Source organism: Meleagris gallopavo, chromosome 7 (genome assembly GCF_905368555.1).
Source record: "Meleagris gallopavo chromosome 7, MGAL_WU_HG_1.1, whole genome shotgun sequence".
Lineage (NCBI taxonomy): Eukaryota > Metazoa > Chordata > Aves > Galliformes > Phasianidae > Meleagris > Meleagris gallopavo.
Genome location: NC_139410.1, coordinates 23,222,326 through 23,235,581, shown reverse-complemented (window position 1 = coordinate 23,235,581; position 13,256 = coordinate 23,222,326). Strand labels below are relative to the sequence as shown.

Sequence of the window (13,256 nt, the reverse complement as noted above, 5' to 3'; positions counted from 1 at the left end):
CCTCCCTGTGCCTTCCTTGCTGCCACAAACAGCTGTAGCTAGGCTCTGACTGCAGCCTCATGGCAGAGCTGAACTGCCACAGCTGCTGTTCAGTTGAACAGCTGAACAAGACAGCAGAGGATGTCTGTCTCCAGCTGGACCACTGCACATACATGCCAAGGAAGATCCAAGCTGTCCAACGACGAGTTGTGCTCCACGCTCCACAGAAAACACCTGGGCAACTTGGACAGGCATCACCTCACCAAATGATGAGGAGAAGAGCAGGCTGGGGTGACACATGGCCCAGTCAAACAAAGTGGCAAGTAAAACACAGTAGCTGGTGCCAGTGCTATGAGTGGGAGGTTGATCGCAGCTACACAACAGCTGTTCTGATCATGCTTTGGAAATCGATTTATATTCCCATTCCTCTTGCAGAGAGAATGAAAAACATATCCAGTTATTTAATTACAGACTCTCTTTTGGCTCATCCTGTCCCTTTTTAGCCATTGCTGAGGGAACAAAGTTGTTTGTATGCATAAGTACAGGGCTCTTCATAGTGTTCAGGAGTCTGGGAAACAAATACAGGCCACATCCCCTCAGCTATCCCTTCTTCCCAACACCTTGTCTCTTTGATTCCTACTGCAAAGATGCACATCTAAAGGAATTTAGCTCACTAATGCAGTTTCCGAAGCTTATCTCCTCTGACAGACCAAATCTAGTGAGTCTACACCCTCCATTGAGTCTTACCTCTGCTATTTTATTTGTGTCATCTCTCCCAGGCCAGTCCGGCTCATAAACTTCCTGCAAACACTCCGTCAGCTTCTTGGAGGCTTCATGCATAGCTAGGAAAGAAGAGGTAACTGCCTCAGAAACAAGGAGACAGTTAATCCCTTATCCCTTAATGAAATTCAATGCAAGAAGCATTGAATAAGCTTCAACAAATGCTAAGATGGGACTTGCTGAATGTCTGCCCCTTAATAACACAAAAATGGAAAGTAATCACAGGAAAAAAAGGAACTAAAAATGCAGACACATTAACTATTCTGTGTTCATTTTCCCCAGGCAGAAGATCTGAGAGTCTATCTGCTAAGAGAGCACCACCAGCTCAGCATTAAAGCACAACCCCATCCTGTCTGAGAAAGTCTTGAAGCGACCCCCAATCAGACAAGGATGACCTCTTCTGCATTTGTCTGTACAGTTGAAGCCCTCATTCAGGACCATGAAAACACTGTCATGCATTTCAGTAATTACACATGCTGTGAGCACCCACGCAGCACTGCCTCCGGAGCATCCCTTCAGAGCTGGTTAGACCTGACTGCCATTTGCAAGCCATTGGTTTTGGGAAACACTAAGTTCAGACCAGGCCTTAGGAAAAATATCTTTACCATGAGGGCAGTCAAACACTGAAACAGGCTTCCTTAGAGAGAGAAGGTTGATCACTCGTGCCTGTCAGTGTTCAATAGGCAAAACCATCCTTAATGTGCTTTAGCTTTTGGTTAGCTCTGAAGAGGTCAGGACTGGTTGGTCTTTGAAGATCTCTTCCAAATGAATACTCTTTCTATTCTAAAACCCACGCCTGAGGATAGGAAATACCTCTGCATACGCTGATCTTACCTTTTACAGAAGCCAAGTAAGTTCGGAGATCCTTCTGCAGCCTTGTGCCTTCAGACTGTGAATATGAGGAGAAGACCATCAGTTATTTTCCCATTTAAAGAGTAAGAGGGAGGAATCAAGCATTTCTAAGGAAAAAAATTCACCCTGCAGATGGGCCAAACATCAGCCCTCTAACCAGCCTGAACAAACATTAACAAGACGACCACACAATCCTCTGATCTTCTTGGTAGGTCCACAACTGGTAACTTGCATGCATGTTCGGCCAACAGTGCCACCAGACTATTGATCAACTCTGTGTCATTGAAGCTGTGAACTGCTTTTGAAGCAGTCAGCTTTAATGTTTCATTTTGTACAGATAACTATACATTGTCCAAAAGACAATAGTCAGTTTGTGAGAAAAGGGCTAGCAGTTCTGTGCAACAAATGTAACTGAAAGGAGTCTGCAGGTTATAGGAGACACATTTAATTGTCTTGTATGGCTTTGGGAACAGTTTATTTCACCACTTCCCTGTAACGCTGTAATTAAAAACCCCTGTGCAAAGAGGGTACAAGGGGTCTCTGACCTTCCCAAATATCCTACTTAAACTGCAGGGCTTGCAAATACAGAAATATTTTTTTTCTCCAGCTTCACTGCAGAAGTGGCCTGCCAACAGCAGACCTCGCACACCGGGAAACAAAAGATTAAAACCAGACACTTAGTCTGAGTTTTGCTTGCTTAAGCTTTCAGACACCACAGCTAAGTGCTGCTTAAGAACTCAGATTAGAAAGAACTTTTTACAGCAAAGTTAGGTCAGACATGCATACACGTACACCTTCCTCAATACAATCACTCTTCCATTTTGAGCACAGTCAGATCCACGTCCCCACTACCATTTTCCTTCCCAGTTTGTACCTTGAGGGAGCCCCCAGCACAATGAATATTGACAGCTGAAGACAACTCCAGAGATGAAGAGCTCACAGAACTTCTCTGACAGCTGCCTCAGAGCAAATAACTTTACAAGCAGATGTTTCCCATCAGCTCTCCCTACAACACAGCCACCTCTTCACTCAACTGAGTTCCTACCCAGATCCTTTGTGCTTTTGGTGCAGCTGTGCTTTCTAAACAGAGACTAAATCTGCCCAGCTGTTGAAATGGCACTGCTAGCATAGCACTGTGAAGAAATCCATCTGCTTCCAAACACTGTTTCTGATTCGATTTCCTTGCCTCAAAAGTTCTGGATGAATTCACGTTTATTATTTTCCTACTTTGCCATCAGCAAAGGAAATGAGGGACAGCAAAAAGCTGTCTATCTTCATATAAGACACTTGGACCCTAGTTGGAAAGAAAAGCATAGGGAAGTGACCCAAAGAGAATAAAGGAATTGTGGCCATAACAGCTGCTAAAGTCCCAGGGATGTCTTACAATACAGAGCAAATAAACAGAGCTCTTTGCTAGCTTAAGGTAAATGTGCAAAGCTGGGCAGATGAAACTTTCTAGTAGTGCAATCAGAAAGTGTCAGAGGGGAGATGCCACAGTGATCAAAGACCACACAGAGAGGACCACCAGTAGTTCAATCAATTATGCCCAAGGCAAGAAAGGCTTAAGGCAAAGCAGCATTAGAATTCACAGACTAGAATTAGCAAATGTCAGTTCAGAAGGGGAAATGCTACAGAAGAAATAAGCATGTAAACTCTCTCAGTTCTATATATTTTCATAATGCAGCTGTATCATTTTTAAGAATCACTAAATTTGAAAACAGTTTTGAGGTTTTAAAAAGCTCTAAGGCAGGGAAGGTCATCAGTGAAGTATCGAAGAACACAAGGTTTAAGTACTTGCAGAGGGAAGTTACAGAAGTACAGCTGAACTTGAAGATGTTCAGGAAAGAAACATCACTGCACGTCATTTTAAATGTAGAATGTAAAAATTCTAAAATTTCTAAATTCTAGAATTCTAAAAATTCTAAAAATTAGAAATAAATATTTCACAATAAAAAAATCCACAAAAAAAAAGAAAAACTAGGACCAAAATGGAAGGTCAGTGCCAATTCTAGCTGACTAACATATTCATTTCTCATCCTTTCACTGATGACTTAAAACCTTAGCACCAGAAATAACAGCACTGACTTTTGATGTAGAAGTGAGCACAGTGAATTATTCTAATCAAACACAAAAGAAATGCGCACTGTGAAAAGCTTGATGTGTTGCAACACACAGGTGTAGCCATGTTTGAGCAGATACAGCCATGCTTGCAACCACAGTGTAATTCAACGCTGGGAGCCTATAACACAACCAGGTGAAATACAAGGGCAGTATGTGCAGGAAGATGCTTATTTTAAAAAAGAAATGCTATGTTGGGAAGGCTGGAAGAGTTCTCTCTTCAAAGACCTAATGAATCACCTACTATTTATAACTGTGAGAAAAACCGTAAGAGCATTTTTTGGAGTTCTTCACAATTTTTTGTTTTATTGAAGGAGTGTGTGTATGCTTTCCTTCATCATACCTTTCACTCAGCACTACTTAAGGATGTAATTTTCAATAGAGCTGTTTCTTAGTAGTAGTCAGCTTTCCTAAAGCATTTCCCTTCCCAGCTTCAAAAGAAAAGATGTCATAATTCTCTTCCTAAGATTGAGTTGGGAACATTTTTGTATGTTTTTCAATGTGTCTTTATAGATAGATAGATAGATAGATAGAGAGATAGATAGATAGATAGATTGCCACAGCCCTTATCACAGGGCAGAAGAGGAGAGCACCCCAGGTTTCCCAGCTCTGAGTCTAAACTTGACAACTCCGCACAGGAATTAGCAATTCTGAGCATTGTGCCAGACATCTTGTAACCATACAATACAGTGCTGCCATTCTTTGCAACAAGCCTTGCACTGCATATGCAAAGCCTCAGATCAGAGGCATCAATCCTGATCTGTCCAAACTTTTCTTGACCAGCCAGTAGCTCTGTTCTGCACAGCTTAGCAGTGACAGCAACCTCCCTAATTGACTTTGTAGCTAGGGCTACTTTGTGTTATTTCTAGTTACTTTTGTTGGTACAGCATCATTGGGTTTTGTTTAGTTTTTGTTTATGTTTTGTATACACAGCAATAACAAGCAGTTATTTTATGTAGAATGGGTTATGAGTCTCATAATGAGATTCATGAGAGGAATACAAGTCTCATAGGATAGCAGAGGACTTGAGAAATAGAAATATGGAATTTAGCTTAAAAGCACATTGGAAAAAATACAAAAACGACCCCAGCTGGATCCTAGAAAGAAAATGATGACATCATCAAGATGAGCATCATACTGCTGGCAGTGCTGGACTTCGGATGTTGGCAATTCATCCTAACACCCCACTATTGCCAGAACAAACACTGACCTCAGGACACAGAGGAGCAGTGAGAAGGAAAGCACAATGCCAGGAAGTGGTGTGTATGTAACAGTTGTAACTGCATTCTTATTCTTTCTTTTTCAAGTAACAGTTAGACCTGGACTAAATAATTTCAATTTTACAAACAATACTTCTTAGATTTACTTATGTGTATGGCACCCTCTCTGCCCATGAAGAAGCTTTGAGGTGTGACACAGCCAAACTTACAACACAAGAGCAAAAATTAAGCCTGCAGCCCTGCAGGAACACTCAGAGTGCACAGCCTGCCCTGCTGAGGCTGAGCCAGCCAGAGATGGATGCAAAGCACACCAGCAGCAGCTTGTCTCTCAGGCACTTGGTGTGAAATGCTGAATTTCCACAGAACTGGCAACTCCTGAACGGTATCAAAACTCAGCAGCTCTGCCAGGCAGAAACATGAGGCAATGCCAGGTGTAAGGGCTGCCACCAGCCTCCTGCTCACTTATTCCTGAGAGTATTTGAGACGCAGGCAAAGAGAAGCCAATTCTTGGCACGTCTCAATCATTGCACTTTTGCCTCAGGTGTCTTGCTTCCAGGTCCCCAAGGACCATTTCCGTGTGCTGCTGCCTGGGAACATGTGATGCTGGGATAGAGAAAGCCTTACAACAGACAAGCTGGGAAGTTTATTGCCAATTGTAGGTCCTGAAGCCCAGAAGCACGGCTATGTTCAGCTCATTTGTCACGTAGCAAATCCATCTGTCTGAACTAAATCGCTCTCGCTACTCAGAGCGATATCTGTTACCAACTTGAATGGAGAATGATCTGGAAAATGCAATGCCTTTCCTTCTCTCCACTCATCCACAATCTGGAAAAACTATAAGATGCCTTATAAAATGAGTAAATTATTTTTAGATCTGCTCACCATTCACTGACAGTCCCCACCGGAGAATATGTGCCAGCATGAACCGGTGCAGTCCTTAGAATCAGAGGAGCCTCTAAGCAACTGAGCAAACAAGGCTACTGCCATAAGGTTATTTTTCAAAGTCCCTTCCCGTTTCAAAAACTTTCTGGTTGCAACCCAGCGAGTTCCACAGGACAGCTATTTTGTTACAGGTCTGCAGTGAATGATCATCTTTCCTCCAGACTTAATGCTTCCAACTGGAGCACATTCTGTGGAAAGGACGGCGAGCTCTCACGCACAGCCATATCACACCACATGCATGTAGTATATACACTCAAAATGAAAGTAAGGTTGTATATACACACATACAGTTAAAGGATTTTCCCCTTTCTTATCAGCATAACACCTCCTCAATCTCAGATGACAATCCAGATAACTCACTTTTATAATCTGCCCTGTGAAATAGGTATTGCTTGCATTTATTTTACTGACAGGGAAACCACATGTCAAAACAAAACCAACAGACAACGTGCAGGAAATGCCCAGCACCTCTGCATCCTCCGATAAATTGTTTGGACTGTCCTTGCAAGATGGGAAAAGAAACTGAGCTGCAAGGAGCACAGAGGCAGTAGTTCTTTGTTATGCTTCTCAATGCATCATTGGACCAATGGCTTTGGAAACTGAAAGCCCATACCAAACAGATTTGAATCTAAGTTTTTCAGTTTTTCTTAAAAAGTAGATTCCCTAATTGCTGACAGTCTCAATAATGATAGGGAAAAGTCACATCTGGTAATGTCATGTCCCCAGAAAGTAGCCAAACTGTATTCCTCTGAGTACTAGAGAATTCCAAGGGTAGAGATGCTGCAGAGATGCTGCATGTACTTCTGAAGTAACAGCAACTATCTCTGCCAAGAGAATGATCATAAGTCTTCAGGAATCTGTAGTCAGCCCTGGTTAAATAGAACTCCAAGTCAGACTGAAAGATTTTCATTATATTCAGCTGTGGATAATCCCATCTCAGACAATTTTGGGACACAGATCCACATCTGCTGAGTCTTAACAGATACAATGCAGCTGCCACTAACAGCTCCAGAAAAAAGCCCTAAGTATGCCAGGGTACAAAGGGTCTAAAGGCCTTCTCCAGCACCACCTGCAGTTTGGGATGGCACGTGCTTCCTGCTGTGAGCCAAGAGCAGCACTTTCCCTAGCACCAAGCCCACCAAGCTACAGTCTTCCTTGTAAACTCCCTCGGGCAACTGATGTAACCTTCCCTCATCTGGGTGCCTGAATATTACAGATACAACACACACCCAGGTCAAGAAGTTATCCTTCTCCTGTCCATGGGAGGGGGGAGTAGTGCTACACTACTGAAATGTGTGCTAGAATTTAAGTCGGAAGCAGAAACGTAAAAGATTGAGGATTCAAGCTTGACTCAGTGATTGTGTAAAGATGGACGGAAAGTTGCATACAGATCTTATCCACGGAAGGACATTTCTTTTTCTCCATTTGCTCTGTTCATCTCTCTTCCACCTTTTGTTGCACTTCAGGATCTTACTTTACTCTTGTTCCATTTTATTTTTTCATTTCTAATCTGTTTCCCCTCCTACCCATCTTTCAGTAAAAATAATGTTGCTCTCTTACCTCTGTGTCTAGCTCAGCAGAACCAATTACACTGTGAAGTAGCTGTTAACTGAAGGAAGTGTTCTGGCTGAAGTATTTTTTTTCCCCCTAAACTTTGGTCCAAAATATGCACTACTTTTTAGCATACACTCACTCCACGATAAGGGATTTGGAAGAGAGTGTGATTTCCCATGAGTGAGAGTTGTGGGTCACTTCAATATGACCATGGCATCATTTAATGTAACATGCTCTAACTGCCTATTGCAGCAGATAATTAAAAGCTAATGCTGAAACCCAGGGTGAAATTACATATCTCTAATCATCTTACCAGCTGCTTGTTGAAGTTCTGCACACACTGTTCAAACTGCTCATCTTTTGTTTCGTCTGCTTTCCCAAGCTTCTGAAGGACCTGTAGAAAGAGAGGAAAAAGATTAGAGACTTAGAACACAGAACACAGATAGAACAAAGCAGATAAACAGAAGCCACTGCAAGTTCTTGCTCATGAGGCTGTAAAGAAGGAAGGTTAAAAAAGTCTTCCTTATTCTTGTACTTAGAATTTCTGAAGTATTTCTCCAAATAGTAACAGTTTGAAAAAGGATTTATAGATGACTCAGGATGAACTCAGACCTCTAATACTTTCCTGTACAGAAGAACATGACTGAGGTTTGCTCTTCACAGGTCTAATGCATCTCCTGGACCAACATGAGACAAACCACATCCCTAACATGCCTTCATTTCAGTGGTTATGCTCCTTTTGGTTTAACACAACACTGGTCTAGACAGGGTGGGTTTTTGCTCTTGGAACAGCTGGACTCTGCTGCCCTAAAACACAGAATGCCATGCAGATGTCCTAGGAAAAAGACAATAGATGGAGTAATCAAAGTATTGTATTCTTCCCCCCTTTTCTCACAGTGCACATGCTTGGCAGGAGCTGGCTGTTGAGAATATTTGAGGCCCTGACACTATGAGCCTATGTGACACTATCACATTTGAGAGTGTCAGCAGCCAGCCCTTTTCCTCTCACTACCTCTCACCACAGCTCAGCTCCACACAGCCTGCAAAAAAACTCCTTATCAGAGTACTTCCCTTATCACACTTCACTTTTAATGAACTCTATGCAGCTAAGTGGGTCACTCTGGTGCCAAGAACAAAGCACTTCACTTTCTGGACAAGAAGGCAGGTCCCAGGCAAACTGCAGCTGCAGAGGAGAGCAGCAGCAGCATTTGCTGTGCCTTAAGTAACTCCAGCAGCAGAGAGACAAGGATACAAACTACAGCTGGTTAAGCTCAATTACAACATCGTTGTTAATCAAAAATAAGGCCTTGTCTTGTAGTGCCAATAAAAAACACAGAAAAGCCTACTCAGTCCTCAGTCACATGAGATTCTGTAGAGCAAGAGGTGGGCAATAAAGACTATTGAGGGAATGCCTGGACAAGAAAGGGAGTGCTGGCTGTTAAGAGCGTGACTTCCAGAGAGGCAAAAAGCACTGGAAAGCAGAAGTATCCTGCTCTGCTGAACACAACAGACCTTGATCCATAGATCTCTCAACCATCATGTTCAGAGGACTGAAGCAAGAACCTGTTTCAGCTTTTCTGTCATCAGTCCCTTCAGGGAGGCGACCTGAATCAGCATCCTCCAACCCCTTATACTACACATGGATCTTTTCAGAGAACGTAAAGAGGATTATCCTCCCGCAGGGCAGGGATTAGACTTCTATTTTCAGTTCCCAAAACGGCACTGTGAAGGTCCACGCAACAGGATGCAACATTCACCTACTGGCCCACTCTCATCTTATTGCACAGGCAGGGAGGAGGGCATTTGTGTTAAGTCTGTGAGGCTAATCTCAATTCCCCACTCCTACATAAACACACACATTCCCCAGCTTAGCCATGACTACAGTAACTGACTCTAGAGCTGGGCACAAGAAATCAGTGCAGTCATTCAGCTTACAAATCCCTTTATTTAGCCTGGGATTGAATGTCCAGGAAGGAATCACTGTTTTCCATTTTTTTTCACACACACACACACACACACACACACACATATATATGAAGACCACAGCTTGTGACTGAAAACCTTCTGAGTTAACTCAAGTGACAGCAGTAAACACTGCAGCTATAAATGCTTAATGGGCTTCTAAGCTGTCTACATAGCAAGACACAGACAGCACGATTATTCCCACCCTCCTCTCAAACCCTTGGCATACACAAGCTTTCCGGAGACCAGAAGAAAAGCTGTACTGTTTGGACAGGCAGAGTCTTGTACATCAGCTACTGGTGCCTCCTTTGCTCACCTGCATCAGTGAAGGTGGGTATATGCCTTCTAAGAACGCTGCCCAAAGGCCTCATGCTCAGCTGTACTTCCTTATGCTACCAGATCTATTAGGGCAAGGATTTCCCAACAAATGTGTGACTTTCTAATTGTCTGATATACGAAAAACACCATCACACCAGAAGCATCATCAGCAATGTTAAGTGCCCAGCAAAAACAAAGCCTAAGGAATGAAGTTTCTAATGAGAAGATCAAGAGAATTGTTGTGCATATAAAGGAGCTTTGTATGGGCAATACATCTGTCTGGTTAATCAGGAGACATGATGCTTTCAGGCCTGGAGGGAAGGAGACTGTTTAACTTGAAGGAATCTGGAATATGTCACCGAGGGTCAAAGGTTTAGAACAGCCTCAGTGCATCCATACCCACAGACCATTCTTTGAGATGGCCTGCCTTCCCATTTCCCACATGTGTAAGGAGCTCATCTGCTGCCAGGGGGACAAGCACATCAGTCTAGGGTCATGCAACCAGCTGGGAAGATCAGGCTCTGCACAGGTCCTACAAAACAGTCAGGATTGGAAGGGGCCCAGCTCTCAATTTTCCTCCATTTCTATGCAAAGGCTTGCACCCCATACCTGCAGCCTTGTACACAAGCCTCAGCTATGCAGTCTGCTGGTCCTTTTATTACATGCTATGGCACAACCCACACAGACGTCAAATCCAAATTCCATTTGAGCAATATAAAACAATGGCTCCACAAGGCTGGCCCTCAAACCTACTCCCAGCTCTTCCAAGAGAGTAGAGCAGGCAAACTATAATAACAGATTCTCCCGGAGCCCCTACACCAAGCAGATGGCCCTGGGTGTGCTGCTGACTGAAAGCGTGCCTTTTCTCTCTGCTAATAACCTGTGAGCTCACAGGACAACTCCCGTCCCCAGGCTGGTACATGCCGTCATAGGTCAGGCTATTCTGAGTGAGCCACGGCTGCTCCCTCCCTTCCCCTGTGACGGTCTCTAATCCCCCAGCTTGTTGCAAAGCCAGATGAAGTTCGGATGGAAACTTCAGGCTCTTTGATAGCTATTAATGGAGCAGATTTATCAAGGTAGGAGTCAGAACACCACTGTGGCTCCCAAATCTCAGGGTAGATCAGAGATGGTGTGATCTGACAGCTGCTGTCTGGAGGCAAACCACACCAGGCAGCAGCATGGACGTGGCATTTAAAAGATTAAGCAGCAACCATGGCTGGGCTCCTTGGTCTGCCCTTGACCTGAGAAGCCCGAACCCTGCATAAGGAAAACGACCATTTCAGGAAAGTGCAAAGTTGGGTGAAAGAGGGAGTACTTTCTACAAATGAGGTGGTTAAAGAAAGTACATTGTGGGATGGATTTGAGAGGAGGTCCCCAGCCTCACTGCAGGCTCTAACCTTGGTTCTCCCAAAAATTGACAATGACAAGATGAGGATGTCATCCCAGCCAACGTCTTTGGCCTCAGGCACCCAACATATATTTGAACACTTAATTTCCTGTGTTGCTCAAAAAACATGTCTCTTCTGACCATTTACTTGATCTGCAAGTGCCTGGTATTTCTCATAAACTACAGGGCTACAGGTGCCTGACCAACTACCACCACTTCTTCAAACAGAGCCAAAATTCCATTCAGTCTTCATTTTCTCTGCACTTCAATAAAGGCAACAAGGACCATGGGATTCAGATTGCAATTGAAGCTTTAAATTAAAAGCACCTGAGGATCCAGGGAAGTGAGATTAAAAAAATAATAACACAACACATTCCCTTCCTATCAGGAATATATCTGTAATCCGGCTGTTGTGGCAAAGCTAACTGCAGTCAGTTTTGAATTGATACGGTCCAGGAAGAGAGATATGACAGAACTGACAAAGAAGCCTGAACTCTTCTATATAAAAGATCTGACATTCTGTGAAGAAAAGGTACGGAATAGCCTTGAAAAACAGCACATTTTTTTCAGCAAGATGTACAGTTTGCTTAAGGAAATCTGAGCTGCAGGTTATTCTCAGAAGGAAGAATGTAAGATTCATGACATGACTGAGCTTTACTTAAGCAACCCAGTTTTGATAGATTTGAAAGGAAGCATCTCATCGGTTGCAATTCAACCACTTTTTCCAGATATATAGAAACAAGCACTCCCAAGAAGCAAATGACCACACTCCATACATTGGTTCCCAGGCTCTCTTTTGAGCACTGGGCACACGGAATGGAGATCAGTTCCATGAACCAACTCTTCAAAGCCGATCAGCAACCACCAGTAAATCCAATCTGTGAATCCTAAATTGAGCTACATTTCCACCTGAAACACCAGAATTTAGGGCAGTCCAGCCCTAACAAAGAACTATGTTGCTAAGCCCACAGCCAGGGGAGCTGAAACCTGCCGGACAACACCTTACTCCATGCTGCATCAAAGAAGCTGCCATCACATCTTGCAGATACAGGCCCTCTGCTCCTAACTTCTTCCATCTCCTGACCTCTCCTCCCTCACAAATGCCTCTGACTTCTGCTGCATCTGTCAACCCCAGTGCAGTACCTTCAACTATCAACAGGGCAAAGAGCCAGAAAACAGTGACTAATTTTGATTTGCAACAAATTGCACCAGAGGGAGTGGGTTAACTAGCAACAGAACACATCTTTCATCTCCATTCTTGGCCCTTTCTTCCATGGAGGATACTAAAATGGGTTTGGAAGAAAGCAGTCAAAATGGAAAGGACAAAGCCATGTAACATAAGGCACAAAAAAAATTTCATGAGCTGTTTAAGTCCCATTTCCCCTCTGCCCCAGTGAGACGTGACTTGCTCAGCCAAGCAGGTTTGTGCACAGGGAAGGACTGGATTTTGTGCACAGGGAGAGAACGAGCAGTTAGGCCCAGCAGGGTAAGACCTCCTGTCCCAGTCCAGCACAATCAAGTCTTTCTCTGGAGCAAATGGACAAAGGAGGCCAGGATGGACAGGAAGACACTCCAAGTGCCTTAGCACTGCATTTTAAATTGAGGAAGTTATTCCTGGGGGCTAGTCAATCAACAAAACCCTGAGATTACTGGACAATGGGAAAGGGCAGTTTCACACTTAGCACGAACAGAACACCTCTTGTATGCTTCTATTTGCTGGCAAAGTTCAATAGATCCTGCAAAGGCAGGACGTGGGGAAATCAAAGTTCAATACAGCGTTTTGTTAGAGACTTCCTCTGTGACCTGGGAAATCCACATCCAGTGTCACATCCATCCAGCTGGAAAGAGGAATGTTTGTTCAGCACGTCACAGAGTGACCGAATTTATCCCTGGCATCCTGAGCTGGCAAATGGGAAACAGAAACACAGAGGTGAGACAACCAGGATTTTGAGTGCTTAGCTCAAGTTATCCTGTTTATGACTTTACAGGTGTCCACCTCACTGAAGTCTGTGAGAGTTTGCATTTATTTGCCATACTCTAAAACTGAGTCTAACTAGGAAAAAACAACATCTAAAAACATTTTGGTCACGCTGGACGTCCTGAGCCTTCAACACTACCAATATAAAAATATGGTAACGGTGAGG

The 13,256-nt window shown here is 43.6% G+C and overlaps 1 protein-coding gene across 18 annotated transcripts in view; it reads right to left on the bottom strand.

The window, feature by feature from the left end:
- The window catches only part of BIN1 (bridging integrator 1), an 87,333-nt gene that overhangs the window by 43,084 nt on the left and 30,993 nt on the right, over positions 1-13,256 (bottom strand). For all 18 annotated transcript variants that reach the window (XM_085228871.1, XM_085228856.1, XM_085228859.1 and 15 more), the window contains 3 exons: positions 7,759-7,839; positions 1,594-1,648; positions 727-821 (listed from right to left, as the gene is read on the bottom strand). In XM_085228871.1, coding sequence (XP_085084997.1) covers positions 727-819 — 93 coding nt within the window. In that variant the 5' untranslated portion in view covers positions 820-821; positions 1,594-1,648; positions 7,759-7,839. The remainder of the gene's footprint in view (positions 1-726; positions 822-1,593; positions 1,649-7,758; positions 7,840-13,256) is intronic.